This window comes from Lithobates pipiens, unplaced genomic scaffold (assembly GCF_037356315.1).
Source record: "Lithobates pipiens isolate NorthernLeopardFrog02 unplaced genomic scaffold, aLitPip1_a1.2 Scaffold_18, whole genome shotgun sequence".
Taxonomy (NCBI): Eukaryota; Metazoa; Chordata; class Amphibia; order Anura; family Ranidae; genus Lithobates; species Lithobates pipiens.
Genome location: NW_027507758.1, coordinates 448,562,220 through 448,581,644, shown reverse-complemented (window position 1 = coordinate 448,581,644; position 19,425 = coordinate 448,562,220). Strand labels below are relative to the sequence as shown.

The 19,425-nt window shown below is 43.2% G+C and overlaps 2 protein-coding genes across 5 annotated transcripts in view; one reads left to right on the top strand and one right to left on the bottom strand.

Annotated features, from left to right (window-relative positions):
- Positions 1 to 19,425, bottom strand: part of TRPC1 (transient receptor potential cation channel subfamily C member 1) — a 149,709-nt gene that overhangs the window by 87,566 nt on the left and 42,718 nt on the right. For 2 of the 4 annotated variants that reach the window (XM_077488219.1, XM_077488220.1), the window contains 2 exons: positions 15,235 to 15,437; positions 6,249 to 6,380 (listed from right to left, as the gene is read on the bottom strand). In XM_077488219.1, coding sequence (XP_077344345.1) covers positions 6,249 to 6,380; positions 15,235 to 15,437 — 335 coding nt within the window. Of the gene's footprint in view, positions 1 to 6,248; positions 6,381 to 15,234; positions 15,438 to 18,489; positions 19,326 to 19,425 lie in introns of those variants that run through there. The other 2 variants (XM_077488221.1, XM_077488222.1) reach the window with 2 other exon arrangements.
- On the top strand, positions 7,432 to 10,950 carry LOC143988554 (uncharacterized). The gene is made up of 4 exons (XM_077488223.1): positions 7,432 to 7,968; positions 8,075 to 8,237; positions 8,324 to 8,465; positions 8,757 to 10,950. The coding sequence occupies exons 1-4, from the start codon at positions 7,743 to 7,745 to the stop codon at positions 9,339 to 9,341; spliced, it is 1,116 nt and encodes a 371-aa protein (XP_077344349.1). The 5' UTR covers positions 7,432 to 7,742; the 3' UTR covers positions 9,342 to 10,950.

Sequence of the window (19,425 nt, the reverse complement as noted above, 5' to 3'; positions counted from 1 at the left end):
GATACCTTCTCCTTTTTTTCTTTCTTACAGAAAATTGTGATCAATGTACCTTCTATCCCTGTCCATTTCCCCTGCCCTTTTCCTAACCATTCTTTGACCATTTCTATAGCTCTTTTTAGTCTAATGCCGCGTACACGCGATCAAACTATCTGGCGGAAAAGTCTGCCCGTGTGTGGGCTCCAGCAGACTTTTTTTACCCAAAAGTCCGGCGGACTTAGAAAGTAGTTTTGACTCAAAAACTGTCCGCCGGACTCGCATTTCGGCGGACAATACGGCCGTGTGTGTGTGTGCTAGTCCGCCGTACTTTTGAAATGAACGCACTTTCCCGCACGGAGAAAAGACCATTCATTTTGAGCGCGGCTCCAGGTAGACGGGACTAGCGAAGGAAGTCAATGTCGCCACCTTCGGTGGCAAGATTGACACGTCACTGGCCCCGTCACCTGGTATGGACTTAAAGGGGAAGCCCTATGATGAAAAAACGGCATGGGGGTCCCCCCCTAGGTCCATATCAGACCCTTATCCGAGCACGCTACCCGGTCGGTCAGGAAAGGGGGTGGGGACGAGCGAGCGCCCCCCCGAGCCATACCAGGCCGCGGCCCCCCCACCCCAAAGCACCTTGTCCCCATGTTGATGAGGACAAGGGCCTCTTCTCGACAATCCTGGCAGTTGGTTGTCTGGGTCTGTGGGAGAGGGGCTTATCGGAATCCGGGAGCCCCCTTTAATAATAAGAAGACCCCCGGAGCTGTGCAATTATTTATTTTTAACCCTTGTGTGTTGTGTTTTATTTACATTTTTTTCACAGGTGAATGGGTAGGGGTACATTGTACCCCATACTCATTCACATAGGGTGGGGGGCCGGTATCCGGGGGCCCCCGTATTAAAGGGGGCTCCTGGATTCCGATAAGCCCCCCGCCCGCAGATCCCAACAACCAACGGCCAGGGTTGTCGGGAAGAGGCCCTTGTCCTCTTCAACATAGGGACAAGGTGCTTTGGGGTGGGGGGGCCGCGCGGCCCCCTTCCCCAAAGCACCCCCATGTTGAAGGCGCCCCCCATGTTGATGGCCTGGTATGGCCCAGGAGGGAGAGCGCTCACTCGTCCCCACCCCCTTTCCTGAACGGGCGGGTAGCGTGCTCCAATAAGGGTCTGATATGGGCCTGGGGGGATCCCCACGCCGTTTTTTCAGCGTAGGGCTTCCCCTTTAAGTCCATACCAGGTGACGGGGCCAGCGACGTGTCAATCTCGCCACCGAAGGTGGCGACATTGACTTCCTTCGCTAGTCCCGGCTACCTGGAGCCGCGTTCAAAATGAACGGACTTTCCTACCGTGTGTGGGCAAGTCCGTTTATTTCAAAAGTACGCCGGATAGTCCGCCGGACCTAGTCCACCGGAAAAGTCCGGTGTGTGGGCAGGTCCGCTCGTTCGGAAATTTGGCGGACTTTCCGGCGGTTTGTCTGCCAGACTAAGGCCGCGTACACACGGGCGGACTGTTCGCCCAACTTTGTCCGCTGAACAGTGTTTGGGCGGACAGTCCGCTCGTGTGTGGGCTTTCAGCGGACAGTTTCAGCGGACAGTTGGACGGACAAGGTTTTTCGGAATTTCCGAAAAACTGTCCGCTGAAACCTTGTTTGAGCGAACAGTCCGCCCGTGTGTAGGCTTGTTCGTCAAACAAAGTTGCGCGCATGCTCAGAAAGGATTTTCACGCCGAAAGCTATAATGCAGTGTATAGGACGTCGTATTTTTCGTCCCGTCGTACGTGCCGTTCACGTCATCGCGCACGGTTTCAGCAAACTGTTCGTCCGTCGTGTGTGGCCATGTCCGTCCATGCTAAGTTTGAGCGGACTGTTTGCCGAAACTGTTGGACGGACAAAGTTGGGCGAACAGTCCGCGCGTGTGTACGCGGCCTAAGTCCGCTGGATAGTCTGATCCTGTGTACGCGGCATAACACAAACAGGCTTGTTCAAAATGACAGTGTGGAAAGTAATGAAGATTTCCAAAATGCACCGAATTATACCAGTCTTTAATGCTGTGTACAGACGGCCGGACTTTTTGACAGCAAAGGTCTGACGAATCCGTCAGACAATTCGACCGTGTATGTGCTTCATCGGACCTTTGCTGTCGAAAAATCAGACGGACTTTAGATTTAGAACTTGTTTCAAATCTTTCCGACAGACTTAAGTCCGGTCGAAAAATCAGTTCGTCTGTATGCTAGTCTGATGGACGAAAACCGACGGTAGGGCAGCTATTGGCTCCTGGCTATGAACTTCCTTATTCTAGTCCGGTCATACGTCATCACGTTCAAATCCGTCGGACTTTGGTGTGATTGTGTGTGGCCAAGTCCATTCGTTCGGAAAGTCCGTCGGAACTCCACTGAAAAGTCAGTCGGGAAGACCGTCGGACCTAGTCTGCCAGAATGTCCGGTCGTGTGTACGCGCATTAGATTTCAGTTTACAGTGCTCAGATCAGTTGAAGGTACTTTGGTGTACTGAATGTAGTACACAACCAATTATTTTACCAAAATAAGGCAAAATTCACAAAACCAACATAAATCACACAGTGTATCTCAAATTTTGCATGGCATTTAGTTTACTTCTGGTGCTGTTGTTTTTTTTAACTTGCACATGCAGTTTATGGTCCTTATATATTCGATTGTCTAAAATTAAACATGTACACAATTACTTAGAATTGTGTGATTTCTCCATAAGCAAACTGATTAATGAGAGTTGAGCAAAACAATCCAAATTCTCTCTGCCTATATTTTTAGCTGATTGGACCCAAAATGTACTTTGTTGGAGAATTTATTTAAAGGGAATTGCAGATTTCAACAAAATGGGGTTTTAATGGATTTTGGGAGGGTAGTGGTTTCTGGCCAGCCTTCTGTGTATTTTGCAGACAAATTGGGGGGCCATGTGTGATATGCACTTCTGAGCACTGCATAAAACACACACTACTGAACACTGCGCCCTCTGCAATAAGAACTCCTGATACCTGTGCCCTGTGTGATACACAATCCTGAGCCATGAGCCCTGCACAATACGTACTCCTGAGCCGTGCACAATACACACGGTGGAGCCCTGCGCTCTGTATGAAATGCACACCTGAGTCCTGTTTTCTGCACAATACACACTCCTGAGCACTGCACAATACACACTCCTGAGCACTGTGCCTTATACAAAATGCACACCTGAGCCCTGTATCCTGCACAATACACATTCCTGGGCCTTGCACCCTGTGCAAAATGCATACCTGAGTGCTGTTTCCTGCATAATATGCACTCCTGAGCTCTACACCCTGTGGAATATGCATTTCTAAGCCCTGCACTTGTGCAATACACACTCCTGAACCCTGCACCCTGTGTGATACACACTCTTGAACCTTACACCCTGTGCAATGTGTACTCTTGAGTCCTGAGTGATAGGCACACGCCTGAACACTGCACATAATGCACACCTGAGCCCTATTCAATATGCACTCCTGAGCACTGCACAATACGCACTCCTAAAACATGTGTGATATGCACTTTTGAAACCTGCACCATGTGCATGGTGGACTTCTGAACCCTGCGCAATATGCCCGATCTTATAGAAAAGCCAGTACCTCAGTATAATCCACAAAAAGATTTCCTTTATTCATGGTGAACAGTATATGAAATCCACACAGAAGGCCAACACGTTTGGGCCACTAGGGCTTAGTCATGGCTATACATGAATTGGTTAGCCATGACTAAGGCTATGTAGTCAAAATGTGTTGGCCTTCTGTGTGGCCTTCATGTTCTGTTCCCATGTATAAAGCATAACTATTTGTGGATTGTACCAGGATGCAGGCTTTTCTATAGTATTGTTCATGTGTTGGGCTTACAGCAGCCTTCACCTGGAGCACCGGTGCATGCTATTAAGCATATTGTGGAGTGGAGGTAGAAGCACTGCTCATTGTGCAATATGTACTCCTGAGCCCTGTGTCCTAAGGGATATGCACTCATGAGCTCTGTGCTCTATGCATTCCTGAACCATGCACCCTCTGCACAGTTCTGAGTCCTGACCATACCCAGCATTTGATGTGGCTCGCTGCACCCACCGCTTTACTTCTCTCAACTTCAGAACAGGGAAAGGATGCGGGGAGTTGGCAGGGTCAAATGTGAGTGATTGTACTTATTATCTGAAAAAAAAAAACCCTATATATAACATCATATAATTTATATATATATTATACATTAAAAACAGATAGATTAGTTAGGTGTATAATCTTTTATTACCCTCTTTTTTCCCCCTGAGTTGGTTCATCCATTCTGACCACCACCTCATCATCCTATTTATCATTCTACACAATAAAAGTAGGACGTAAAGATGAAGACTGGAGGATAAAATACTTTTATGTATGTATGTATGTATTATTTCCTTATAAGTATAGGATTGCTTTTCTACATATGGCTATTGTGTTTTGGCAGCTGGGAGGGAGATGTGTACCACAGCAACTTTGCAAAGGAGCCAAAAAAGTACATAGTATGCTGGTTGGCAATACTCATCCCAGATTTAAAAAGGTCAGCACAAAAAAATGTAAATGTTCTTAAAAAGTACAATACAGAGGCTGGCAGTCTTCTTTGTTAGCAACTTGGCAAATGGCTAAAATGAAAGTACTGTGGTGACTAGTCTGAGAAGTAGAATACTTTAGCTGTATTTGTTGGTATAAACAAATTCAACAAAATGGGTCAAAATTTCCAACAATTACAATAAAATGAAGGTGGGCAGTTTCCATTGGAAGTTTGACAATATAGAGCAGGGTTTCTCAACCAGGGTTCAATGGAACCCTTGGGTTCCTCCAGAGGTTGTTAGGGGTTCCTTGAGCAATGAGCAATTTCTGCCTCTCAGTTAAGTTCCCACTGACACCACTGATATTTTTATCTATCTCTAAGGGGGTAATTCTTCCCAATCACCACACATGTAAGGAGCATTCTACCCACTGACCATCACACTAATATATAATGAGTTGTAGATATAGTAATTTTTAGCAGGGGTTCCCTGAGATTGAAAAGTTATTTCAAGGGTTCCTTTGTGTTGAAAAGGTTGAGAAACCCTACTATAGAGAGTGAAATTGTTGCCTAATGCCTAGCTCTTATATGATGCTGATTGCTGAAAGCCAGTGTTAGCAGAAACTTTATTATGCAATGCCTTTCCCTCCTCACAACAATGACTGATATTCTGTTACATTTCTTATATGGAAGAGAGACAATTCTTTTCACCCCTACTGATTGGCTGCTAGAGGCAGCAAAAACTCACTGGGGGTTATTTACTAAAGGAAAATACACTTTGCACTGCAAGTGCACTTGAAAGTTCAATTGGACGCAAAGTCACTGTAGGTCCGAGGGTGAAAATGCAAGGAAAATATAAAAACATCATTTTAGCTTGCACATGATTGGATGATAAAATCAGCAGAGCTTCCACTATTTTCAGATCTACCCCTTGGATTTATAGTGACTGCATTTCCAAGTGCACTTGCAGTGCAAAGTGGATTTGCCTTTCGTAAATAACCCCCACTGTCTTGAATCAGGATGCTAGGGATGATAGGAAGGTTTTGCAGTATCATAACAAAATGATGTGTGCCACAAATTGACATGCATTGCAAATTCACAGTTTCCAAAAAGTCTACAAGCGCGTTGGCTCATGTGTACATATTTCCAAGCAGCTAATACTACTTGTATAGTTCAATGATTATTTTTAAATGTTTGAAACACTACAGCTTCATGAACAATACAAATTAAACACTAATGCCCCATACACACGATCAGGAATTCTGCCAGCAAAAGTCGGATGTGAGCTTTTGGTCAGAAATTCCGACCGTGTGTATGCTCCATCGGACTTTTGCTGGCAGAATTCCAGTCAGCAAAAGATTTAGAGCGGTTCGGAAAAAGTTTCTATCCGAAAATGCGTTCATCTGTATGCAATTCAGACGCGCAAAAAATCACGCATGCTCTGAAACAATTCGACGCATGCTTGGAAGCATTGAACTTAATTTTCTCGGCTCTTCGTAGTGTTGTACGTCGCCGAGTTCTTGACGGTCGAAAGTTCAGAGAACTTTTGTGTGACCGCGTGTATGCAAGCCAAGCTTGAGCAGAAATCCGTCGAAAAAACCATCCAAGTTTTTTCTGATAGAATTTCAAAATCGTGCGTATGGGGCATAATAATTTTAATCCACAACAACAGAATGACTACAATTCTACAATGATTTAACAATAACATAGCCTAAGACTTTTCTTACCTAAATTCCACTTCTACAAGACTAAGCTCCTTTAAGTCTGCGCTGAGTTCAAATGCCCGCAATATAGGATCTTCTTCTGTTAGCATAATCAAAGATGGGCTGGCCAAGCATCGATAAATATCAAGTCGAAACCTTAAAGAAATCATGCTTGTTTTAGAATACAATTGTATATTATGCATCCTTTTACCATACCACCACCTTGAAACATCTAAACCCAAAGGCAAAATTTTAATATATTGACACTTATGAGTCCTTACCTGCAGTGGCTGCATTAGTTTTATTTTTTCAGGCTTCTTTCCTTTATTTTCACTTAGCAATCCTGTGTATAATAAACTTCCTGTGCCTATCTATGTTCACTCCTCCTCTATATCTATGGTGAGAACCATAGTTTCTACCCAGACTGGACTTCAAATATTCAAGATCCTGTCCAGCAGTGTCACCCAAAGTCAGTGTAGAAGGGTGCAAGGTTAATGATGGCACTGTATGAATCCAAGAAATAGCCAGCACTCCTTAACCACTATGCATCTTAGCCCCCGTACACACGGTCGGAGATTCCAACAACCAAATCCGTCTGAGTAATTCCGACTGATTAATTCCGGAAGAGGTCCGGAAGTGATGTTGCATACACACGGTCAGACAAAGTTGTCGGAAAATCCGATTGTACATAATGTGATGACGTTATTTCGTTACGACGGGACTACGTTCAGGCTAGTAGCCAATAGCTTTGGTCTAGGAATTTGATCTGAGCATGCGTGGCACTTTGTTGGTCGGAGTAGGCTACACATGATCGGAGTATGTCCGATCGGAGCATTTTGTCTGAAAATTTTACCGGCAAGTTGGAAAAGTTGGTCTGTCGGATATTCAGATAAACAGTCCGATGGAGACCACACACAGTCGGAATATCCGACAAAACGGTCCGATAGGACACATTCCGTCGGAATCTCCGGCCGTGTGTACAAGGGCTAACGCCTCTGTTTTGAACCGTGTTTAAGGAGTCCTGTCTATTTTTGTTTTTTCATTTTGGTCTTCAGATATGTCTGCCTAAGACACTGCATTTCTGGCAAGATCAATAACCAAAGTGAAAACTAACACAGCCACATCAAATGACCCGTATGTTGCAATATATTACATTTTTGGTTTTGCGTTTATTTATCTTTTTAAATGATACTTCTATTACCTTAGATTAAGGCCCCTTTCACACGGGCGGATAGAATGGTGCTTTTAGCTGCGGATTTTCTTCATTTCTACCGCAGCTAAAAGCACACAATGCTTTCCTATGGCCCCATTCACACACAGCGTTTAGCGGCGATTTCGTTACATGCGGTTCGGTGCGAATAGAAAAAATAGAATTGTATGCGTCCAGGTGCGATGTAGCGCAGCTATAAGCACATAACCGCAGGTAATCGCAGTCTTTTGTGTCAATTGCGGCCAGCAGCGTGAAAGAAGAAAAAAAAAACCCGGAAGCACATCCTATACAGCAGGTGTACCTGGGAAATGACACAGGAAGTTGAGAGGGATGAAAGGGGAGAAGACAGCATGGCGGCAAGAGACATCTCACACGAGGCCATCATCGCACTGGTGCAAGCCCGACCAGAGTTATGGGACTCAGAATGCCCAGGATATGCAGACCGAGTGCTGAAGAGAGCAAAGTGGGAAGAAGTCTACAAATATGTCACACCGAACTGGGACGAGATGTCTGCAACTGAACAGGATAACCGAGGTGAGTGCAAGGTTTGTTGTGTCTATGCAGCAGGGTACACATGCATCCTAGTAAAGATTTTACCCCCTAATGACCAGGCCATTGTATGTTTTTTTATATATTGCAGGAAAGGAGGTTTATACACGTTGGAGGTCCCTGCGCGACCGTTACAAAAAAGAAGTCAACGAAGAGAAGGCTGCGGAGAGAAGCGGAGCACCCTCAACTCGTCGCAGGCCTAACCCCCATGCAGAGGCTTTGTCTTTTTTGAGGCGCACCACTGAGATGCGCACGTAAGTATATCCATTTATTTTACTTAGCGATTTGGCATATTCATGTTCACTTTTTTTTTAAACGTGTAATCTTTATTGTTACCTAGAACTGTGTCAAGTGTCCCTGTGAGAGCAAGCGCAAGGCGCGAAAGTTCGTCGCCATCACCATCAGGAGACGCTGACACCAGTCAAGAAACCACAGAAACAGTGTCATCCCAAGAATATCATCCATCCACTCAAGAACCTGCGGTATGTATTTTAAAAATGTCACAATTTCTGTCCACAAAAGACGTTACATTTTGAAAAGGCAGCTGGTGTTGGCACAAATGTTGTAGAAACAACAACGACTTGTTTTTTGGGCAAGGTGTGACTTGTTCTTCTGGCTTTGGAGGTCTTCAGTGAGATCAGGTTTTTGCAACAAAACAAGTACCTGTGTGTGATCTATTCTAAACAGGTGCTGCAATATTTGTGCAAGCCATCATATGCTGTTCAGTGTGACCTCAGTATCAGATGCATAATCTATATATTATAATATTGCAGGCAAATCCAGATAGGAGAGTCCGGTCTACTACTACCACCCGTCGAACACGTACTCAACAAGAGACACCTTTTGAGGAATATTTCAACCGTATCATTGAAGAAATGAGAAACCAATCACAAAACCAGGCAAAAGATGATGAATTCCTCAACATCTCAGACCCCGATGTTATGTTTTTAAGAATGTTGCTTTGTGTAATCAGGGAGATTCCTGCAGATAAGCGCACTGAGGTCAGGGGTGATATACATGCCTATTTAACGTATATTGTGTCCGCTTGCAAAGAGCAACGCCCATATCCTAAATTTCAGCCATGGGCTATGGGTTTTAATTCACCTAGTGGGTCTTTCAGTAGACCAATGCCCAGTCAGCAGTGCCATGACACAACATCTGCCATTAACCCTTATGTAGGACCCCCACCACTGTATACATCTTACCCGTCTAATCCTGGTTACCAAAGGATGCATGTGCAGCCACACCCAGTGTCTTCACCCTCATCTTCCCATTCAGGATCACCCATAGATGTTGGCAGTGAACCAAGCCATTCTTCCCTGCGTAACCCTAATTATTCAATATATGAAAACTTATAGTATTCCTATGGCAGTGATATGACGGTTGTATTTTTCTTGTTGTGTAATGTTACTTAATGTTTTACCTACACTACTTTAATGTTTTACCTACACGAACTAATGTTTACAACAAACCCCAGATTCCTCCATGTACACTGAACTGTACGCACAGAAGAATCTCCCACTGTCCCAAGCTTATACATGTTGCTACTTGGCCCCACTTGCTCTCACAATACCTGAACTTTCTGATTGGGTGCTAGCATTGTTTAGGTTGAGAGACTTGGCCCAGTGGGAGATTACCCCATCTACACAGTGGAGTGTACATGGCGACATCTTTTGCACTTTCTCCATCTAGCCAAATATTTCAGAACTGTTTACCGCACTCAGTGCCCATCTTTGGCCCCTTTCACACGGGGCGGATCAGTAATGATCTGCCCCGTGATGATCCGCTCGCTCAGCGGGATTGCTCCGTTGTCCCCGCTGAGCCGGCTGCGGACAGGGCGGTCTCCGCACACTGTGCAGGGACCGCCCTGTCAGCTCTCCACTCTCCTCTATGGTGATCGGACGAGCACGGACTGTCTGTCTGTGTCCATCCGATCGGCTCTGCAGACGGATAGAATAGGTTTTTACTCCGTCTGCAGAATCGGACTGTTGCGGAGGCGGACGATATCGGGTGCCACCGCAATTGTCCGATTCTGTAGACGGAGGGAAATCCAATTTTTCTAGCCATCTGCAGAGCGGATTGGATCTACACGGACAGATGGTACGTGCTCTTCCGATCCCCATAGAAGAGAACAGAGAGCTCACAGGGCACAGTGTGCCGGGACAGCCCTGTCTGCCACCGGCTCAGTGGGGACAATGGAACAATCCCTGCCGACCAAGCGGATCTTCACGGGACGGATCATTACTGATCTGCCCTGTGTGAAAGGGGCCTGACAGCACTTCAGGAATACTGTAACCTTTTTTTTTTTTTACGGGGGGTAGGGGGGGATATTTTGTGGACTCGTTATCTGTTGCACTTGAAATTCAATACTTTAAACTAAAAGGAGATTTTATATATATATCTCTATATATATATATATATAGATCTCTATATATATCTCTCTATATATATCTCTATATATATATATATATATATATATATATATATATATATATATATATATATATATATATATATATTCCAAAGGAATTAAAAAACATTTTTCTATACTTGCAAGCATTCAATGTTTTTGTAAGGTTTTTCTATTTTTTTTATACACCCTGTGCAGTGCAGGAATACTGTAACCTTTTTTTTTTTGTGGGGTAGTGGGGGATATTTTGTGGACTCGTTATCTGTTGCACTTGAAATTCAATACTTGAAACTAAAAGGAGATTTTATATATATATATTCCAAAGTAATTAAAAAACATTTTTCTATACTTGCAAGCATTCAATGTTTTTGTAAGGTTTTTCTATTTTTTTTATACACCCTGTGCAGTGCAGGAATACTGTAACCTTTTTTTTTTTGTGGGGTAGTGGGGGATATTTTGTGGACTCGTTATCTGTTGCACTTGAAATTCAATACTTGAAACTAAAAGGAGATTTTATATATATATATTCCAAAGTAATTAAAAAACATTTTTCTATACTTGCAAGCATTCAATGTTTTTGTAATGTTTTTCAATTTTTTAAATACGCCCTGTGCATTGCAAAAGATAGAAATAAAAACAATTTAAATTGTTGAAAATTGTCGACTACTTTATTTAAGGCAAACGTGAAAACTGACACAAAAACCTGAAATATGTGATGAAAAAAACATGCAACAATGGTTAAAAATTTATACATAGTCCAATTGCCATGGCAGCTGTCCATCTTCACTCAAAAAATAATCAGTGAAATGTTCACGGACTTGTAGGGCCTGATTACTTGGACGAGTGCCAGTAACAGGACCTATGGGTTCCTCATAAACAGGGGTTTCGGTGGCCACGATCTCCTTACCCCTCAAAAAATTGTGGAGAACACAACTCGCTAGAACCACATTGACGGCATGCTCAACTTCCAGATGCATGGCTGTCATCAAAACACGCCATTTGGCAGCGCAAATGCCAAATGCGCACTCCACCATTCTTCGAGCTCTGCTGAGTCTATAGTTAAAAATTCGCCTCCTGGCAGTGAGACCATGCCTGGTATAGGGCCTTAGCAGGTGCGTGGTTAAGGCAAATGCCTCATCTCCCAGCACTACAAGTGGAAGATCTGGTCCAGTAGTACCAGGGAGAGGCCTTGACTGTGGCACCTGAAATTCACCATGTTGAAAACGCCGCCCCATTATGGAATTTCTGAAAATTCTCGAATCTCCAGAACTCCCATACGCTCCAACATCCACAGCGATGAACTTCATATTTGCATCGCTGAGTCCCAGAAGCACAATAGAAAAGTATTTCTTATAATTGAAAAAGCGGGAACCGGATTTTGGAGGCTTGATGAGCCGGATGTGTTTCCCATCTAATGCCCCAATGCAGTTTGGGAAGTTGGTCTTCTCCCAAAATTCCTCCGCTATTTCCTCCCACAGACTGGATGTTGGCTCCGGCATGACTGATGTTCTCAGTTCTTCCCAGATGACGTAACAGGTATCATGCACAATGGTGGATACGGTGGAAATTCCCATCAGAAATTGATGATGGAGGGAGGTGAAACTGGCACCAGTGGCAAGGTATCTGCAATACAAAATTGATAACAATTCAGAAAATATAAAATATAGTAAAATAAATAAAATTTAAAAAAAAATCAATATACATATGGAGTTCTACATGGTAACAAATAAACATCAGCATCTATATAAGCTGATGACTTTTAACACATTGCAGCCCAAAGATAAATCCCTCGGCTCTGGTAGTAGGTGCTGGCATCCAAACAGGAAGCCTGGTGGTGGGTTGGTCTAGTACAAAATATTATTTGGTGGTACCTTGCTTGTTAATGCAAAACTCTGCCTTTGTGTTCAGAGCTCACCTACATAATGAGAAACTACTGAAATTTGATGATGTTTCCTATTTGCAAAAAATAAAACTGACTGTGCAAGGCACGATAGATAGTTTTCAAGGATAAAAAATAATGGTAATGGGAGTAATGTGCGAAAAATCGCTGTTGTGATATAGATTAGGTTATAGATTCATCTATATATATATATATATATATATATATATATATATATATATATATATATACATACATACATACACACACACTATTGCCAATATTGCCTAAGCCTGCATGTACATGAATTTAAGCATTTGTTCAACATATGGAAAACCTACCTTAACGTAAGTAACAGCCGTTCTTCTGGACTAATGCTTCTTCGCATATTGGTCGTGGTTCTGGTCAGGCGTCCTCTAACAAGTCCCAACAGCTCATCGAAGCATGCCACCGACATCCTGGTGTAATTGTGGAACTTGTCCCCATGAGTCCTCAGCTCACCGAACATGAGGGCAAAGTAGCCGATCGATAGGCGCTGAGACGTTAGGGGATGGACCCAGTAACGACGAGGACGTCGCCTACTCTGGATCGCTCTTCTTCTCTTCATCCTCATCATCAGCAAAATGAGCATTGCAAGCAAACTACCCATATTTGCATTCATTTTTTAAAAAAACTGGCACAAAACTCAGCACTCCTCTCCACTCCTGCAAAACTCCAACACACACTCAGCCAGAGAACAAAGAAACAGGTTTAAATATAGAGGACTGCAATGCATCATGGGTACATTCCAGGGAACAAAAACATAAATAAATAAAAGGGTTGCTATGGGAATAAAAACTGCAGTTAAACGCAACCGCATAAAAACGCATGTAAACGCATGTAAACGCTGGTAAACGCACTGTGCAAACGCAGCTGATCGCTGTGCCTGGAGCCTTGAATTTTGTAGAAAAAAATAAACATGATTCCTGCGGCAGAACAGCCGCCCGTGTGAAAGGGGCCTAAACCTTCTTTCAAAAGATATTATAAACAATGTATTTTGGAAGGCAATATGCACTTTATTTTGCAGATGTACAAATGTTATAGTTGTATTGGTTCAGTCTTTAATTGAAGATGTATTTTTGACAGGGTTTAGGTACTGGGGTACCTTTACTGGATATTTTATCAATGCTCTATATTATATATTATATTAAAATGTATTCTAAAATAAACTTCCCTTACATATATGTATTTTATTTTAACACTTTAAAAAAGCAGCATTGTGCTGTAACCTATAGCAAGCAGGTCACTATCCAGAAAACAAATTTGTATAAGCCCCTTACCAAATCAGATCAACAATGAACATCAAAAAAGGGTCTGTACATTTTTTCTACTACTGATCCCCATGACAACAAACAGTAGCAAATTAAAGCTGTCTAGATGGTGTCAGTACTCAAGTCATGGCCCTTCTCCATCAGTGCAAATTGTTGCCAGATGACTTAGTGAGGCAATCATAATTCATAAATAATGTATTAATGCACAAAGCATTCCCAATGAAATAAATGAAACAAAAATATCTTTCCACAATCATTGGAATAGACTCAAAAACTTTTAACTCTCATCATTTTCTTCTTCCAGAAGCAATATTTTTCCCAGAGCTACTAGCAACATTTCCATCACTATAAGTCACTGCTGAAAACAGATCCTACACACTTCCTTCAATCTATAATACATTGAAAATGCTACAACAATCTCATGAAGGCTAAAACTTGTTCTACCCTAGACTTAGATGGACATTCACAACCAGAACAGAGCTATGTTAAAATCCTAGCAGATGGAGCTATCTATGCCCGCTCCCCTGAGTTCTCCATCAAGACCAACAACACAGCTAGCCTTCCCTTCCCTTTTCCATGGTGCTGGATGTAATTCAAAACCTTGACCTGTCCTTTCAGGCCCGCATCCAATCACTGTCCAAATCTTTTAACTTTTACCTCTGTAATGTTTCTAAATGATACCCCCCACCCACTTCAGTCTATCATGAATGCTGCCAAACAAATCCACCTTAACACCTATTTAGAACTTACCACTTCTCTATTCCAATCTTTCCACTGATTTCTGATCATCCGCCAAATAAAAATAAAAATACTAAAAACAACATACAAAACCATCCACAACTCTGCCCCAATCCACTCTCCTAACCTCATCTTAAAATATCACCCAAACCATTCTCTTCACTCTTCCTAATACCTCCTGCTGTTTAGCACCCTTGTCACCTCTATACCATGCTTACCTCTAGTCTCCTCCCCAGTCCTGAAGGCACCCCAACAGGTCATGTTTCCAGACATTCCATTATCTTGCACAGGTGATTTGATCAGTTTCACTGCCTTAGTAATTACCACAGCTCATCTGAGAGAAATCCTGAAAACATGACCTGTTGGCGCACCTTGGGGACTGGAGTTTCTCTCCTATCCTTTGGAACACCCTACTCTAACTTATACGGCTGTCTCCTATTCTGTCTGTTTTTAGGTAATCCCTGAAAACTCATCTCTTCGAGGGAGTCTATCCCGCCATCACCACATCAACAATTGATATTTACTTTCCATACAACTTAACCTTACAAAGTAACATACCTTTAGTATTTCTTGCCCCACCCTTTTAGATTGTGTGCGTTCATGAGCAGGGCCATCCTTGCCCTCTTAAATTATGTTGTAACTATATTGTCTAATTTTATTATTTTGTAAAGTGCTGCACAAACTGTTGGCGCATATTACAAGTTTAGATGACATATTTGCATAGACCTAAAAAAATTTACAGTTTTGCTCTACAACCAAGAACACATTACCGTCGCATCGACTTTGACATAAATGTCCACATTCAAAAGACTCAGAAAGCACTGTAGATGCTGTTGTGTAGTGTAAGTGTGGTAAGAATTGCTAAAAGGAAACTTTCACGTGCCGAGCTCCAGCAACTATGTGCCAGTCCTGACCTGGAGTGCCTTAGACTGTCCTTCTTGTTCTTAGCAGTACACAGGGTACACTCACAGCCCACAGCATGAGGTTTTGGGAGGGACACATCTTGTTTCAGAAGCATTGTTAGGATCTCATAGTTGTTTCTGTGAGCAGCTAATATAACAGGGGCCACATCCATAGTAGTAGAATACTCGGGGTTCTGTATACGCTCCATGAGTTTCTAAAATATAAAACAGATAGTAAAAGGAGTATAAAGTATTGTGCAGACAACTATAAATGTTTTTTTTACTCTGTAAGTTGAAAACTAAGATTATTAATAGCACAGCACATTACTGATATACTAAAAACACATTAGCTATGCACGATTTACTATTTGTGGGTAGACCCCGGTCACAAATTCTTTTTGATGCTGAAGTTCAGTTTGTTGCCATGGTGATGGACATTATAGCTTGTGTCCAGTGGTGGTTCTCCCAGGGGACAAAATCCTGTCCATTTTTAACCACTTGGCAGTACACCATGGAGTTACTACACATAGATCATCTTTTACTAAAACAACAGAGACCTGGGACATGCAGTTTTCAATGAACAGAAAGCTGATTAGATTTGTTTTGTCAAATTATTTTTATTTTCATTTTAGCAAAATTGTACATACAAACTTAAAGCGGGAGTCCGCCGGGAGTTCCGCCGTTTTTTTTTTTAAAAGCCAGCAGCTACAAATACTGCAGCTGCTGACTTTTAAAATAAGGACACTTACCCGCCCAGCGCGCCCACGATGTCGGCACCCGAAGCCGATCTCTCGATCGTCTCTCGGGTGCTGCCGCCGCCATCTTGGGTATGGGAATCAGGAAGTGGAGCCTTTCGGCTTCATTTCCCGGTTCCCTACTGCGCATGCGCGAGTCGCGCTGCGCAATAAGGATGGTCCCGCTGTCTCTGGGATCCGTGTGTTTCCCAGCAGGCAGCGGGGGACTTTCGGAAAGGGGCGTAGATTCTGCAGAATCTACACCCCTTTCCGCAGATAGCTATGCCGGAAGTGGGTGCAGATACCTGTACTGTACAGGTACCTGCACCCCCCTCCCCCCTGAAAGGTGCCAATTGTGGCGCCGGAGGGGGGGAGGATTCCAATGAGAGGAAGGTCCACTTTAGGGTGGACCTCCGCTTTAAGCGTGTTACACAATATAGTATAGTACGATCCCCATCCAAGAGTACAGATCAAGATGTTTAATAATATACCTCACACTCCAATTTTTTCACCTGTAATTGTCAATTAAGATAAACAGAAAGGAGATGACCCCTCTCAAGTTCTTTCACATATAAGTACCAGGATTAAGTAGCAGATATTATATACTGTACAATGTAGAAGATGACCTACAAGGTTAATACTTAGACCAGTGAGCATTAAAACAGGACACCCAAAATACAAGGACGACACAATTAACTCTAATCAGAGAAGGTTGATGTGGAGGAGATCCATCCACCCCAAAGCTTGTCAAATTTGAGAGGTGCATCCCTATTGGAATAGGTGGCCTTATAAAAGGGTGGAGCCTTGATCACCAGCAATTTCCAGGCTGTCAATGTTGGCATTGTGGTCTTTTTACAAGACAGGAATATCAGCTTTCTTGCAGAAAATAATAGCAAGGTAAGGAGAGTGTGAATGGCATTTGTGAGAGCTAGGGAATCCACCAAGCTCAATAGAAGGGTGTATGGTAATAGTGGTGACTGAGATTATCCAAGTCAGGACCCCCTTCCAATATAACTGAATAGCTGGTCATTCCCAATAAATGTCAAGAAAATGGATATATGTGGAGGTGCAACACCAGCAAGAAGAGGATTAATTTCTATATATCCTTGACAGTTGCTGGCTGTTACCAATCTGGTAAACCGGCCTCCTACAAATCATCCCAGTCATCTCTATCCAGCCCTGGGGCAGCGGTGTCCCATGGGATTAACATGGTTGTAACAGAGTACCTATTTCCAGAAATACTTTGTAAATGATGGAAAGTGTTTTTGTTAAAGAGTCATTTCTCAGTAATTGCTCCAGGTCAACTGACAGGAAGGTCAGTCAGGGAGGTCAGTCACAAACTGGGACGCGGAAAGCATGCCGAAATTGTAAGTACCTAAATAGGTGAATATTTGGCAAGTGATATAAGGATTTAAGCTCATCAAAGGTCAACAAAGTCCTATTGTGGACTAAGTATTGGAACGTTTTAATTCCAAACCTGGTCCATAAGACAGGGTCAGGATAGGCGTAAAAATTAGCCAGATAAGGTTTCTTCAAGGGAGTGTGTGGAAAGATAGTGAGAGCTCCTGACCTCCCAATCCATGAGCAACACCCCAGGCTGTGAGGACAGAGCACTTGGAACAGGTCAGCGCATAGGGGGACCTCGGGCCTCTATGCACCATATGCATCAAGCCTCATAGGAACCAATGATCGCTGCTTATAGGGACACTGTAGCAAAAGGTGACTTTAGCCAATAATGAGCAAAAAAACAGTTGTCTGGCAAGGAAATATTAAAAGAAACTGGGTACTGCTAGGCCCCCTTCCCACCAGGGCTGTTCCAAGATTAACAATTTAACAAGGGTTTTTGTCTGCTTTACGTAATATTACTACATGGGCTTCATAAAAGGACAGAGGTAGGGTTTCCATAGTCAATTAATGTATTTGATTTTCAAAGGCCAAGTTCACCTTGGAAAAAAAAGCCCATGCAGACAATGGGCCCCAGTATATTGAAATGCACTGTGCTTTTTTTTTTTTTTTTTTGCAAATACAGTGTAATACAATTAGCCCACCTATAGGCCTCTGCTGACAAAATCACAGTGTGCACCCTCCTTCCATATCCCAGCAATGCTGAGCCTCTAGAGAGTGTGTACTGCAAATGCGCCAGGATAAAAGAGTCTGCAGTGCATATGGGACACTTTTGAAAGAGTGCAGCATGCTGCCATGATGCTGAGAAGGAGCATCTAAGCTCTGCTGTGTTCTGAATACTATTAGGGACAAGCAAAGGTAAACAATATGGCAATACATTGGGCTAGGCTTCAGGCCTACCCGCTATGGCCTACAGGTGCACCAATCACATTACACTGTACAGTGATACCTCGGTTCACAAACTTAATTTGTAAAACGACTCTGGTCACAAACCGAATTGGCTCACGAACTGAGGCAAATTTTCCCATAGGGTTCAATGTAAATCAGGTTAATCCATTCTGAACCTTTTTTTATGTTTTTGAACCACAAAAATATGAAAAAAAGTACAGTATGAAGAGAGAACACTAACCTTGCTTGAGACGACTTCTGGCTTGGAGGAAGGCAGGAAGGAGGCGGTTATTGTTCAGAGGGAGAGTCCCCCTCCATAAGCACATTGGGGAGATCTCCTTCAGGGGTTTCCTCTCTTCTTTGTCTCTTAGCCGTAAGCTCAGTTTTGGTGAAAAATCTGTCCAATGTCACTTGTCTTTTCCTTCTCTGTATAACCCTCCAGAAATGAGAAACCATGTTATCGTTCATCAGATTTAACACTCTGTTTGTTACAGTTTTGTTGGGGTGGTGCTTCTCAAAAAAATCATGGCACTCATTCATGCGCCTTCTGCTGCTCACTGTGGAGTTTAGAAAGTTCTTCCATGGTCAACACCTACTTATGTTCCTTAACAAGCACCTCTATGTCTGCACCATCGATGTCCAGACCCATACTGTTGCCCATGGACACAGTCTCCTCCAGTACCTCTGCATCAGACCCTTCAAAGTCGCGTTAAGTGGCACATTCTGGCCACAGTTTCCTACAGGCTGAGTTTAAGGTTCAGTGAGTAACATCTTCCCAGGCGTTGTCAATGAGGTTAATGCAGTGGAGAACATTGAAATGTTTCTTCCAGAAATTCTTTGAGACTCAAGGGTGTCTCTTCAGTGACATTAAAGAGCGCCTTTGTGTACAGCTTCTTGAAGCTGCAGATCACTTGCTGGTCCATGGGCTACAGAAGAGGAGTCGTGTTGAGGGGGGAGGAACTTGACCTTTATGAAGTCATACTAAGCGTCCATATAATCCACTAATACTGGAGGGTGTGCCGCGGCATTGTCCATCAGAAGAAGGCACCTTTCAGCCAGTTGGCTGTCAGAAATATATTTTCTTAAGGTGGATGCGAACACCTTGTGTAGCCATTTCATGAACAATTGCCTTGTGACCCAAGCTTTCACATTGGCCCTCCACATGACAGGCAGTCTG

What these genes read in the sequence shown, in the direction of transcription:
- LOC143988554 (XM_077488223.1), top strand. Translation starts at nt 7,743, where the DNA reads ATGACACAGGAAGTTGAGAGGGATGAAAGGGGAGAAGACAGCATGGCG. An exon ending in CGCACCACTGAGATGCGCAC is followed by an intron (nt 8,238 to 8,323) that starts GTAAGTATATCC and finishes ATTGTTACCTAG; the next exon opens with AACTGTGTCAAGTGTCCCTG. An exon ending in CATCCACTCAAGAACCTGCG is followed by an intron (nt 8,466 to 8,756) that starts GTATGTATTTTA and finishes ATAATATTGCAG; the next exon opens with GCAAATCCAGATAGGAGAGT.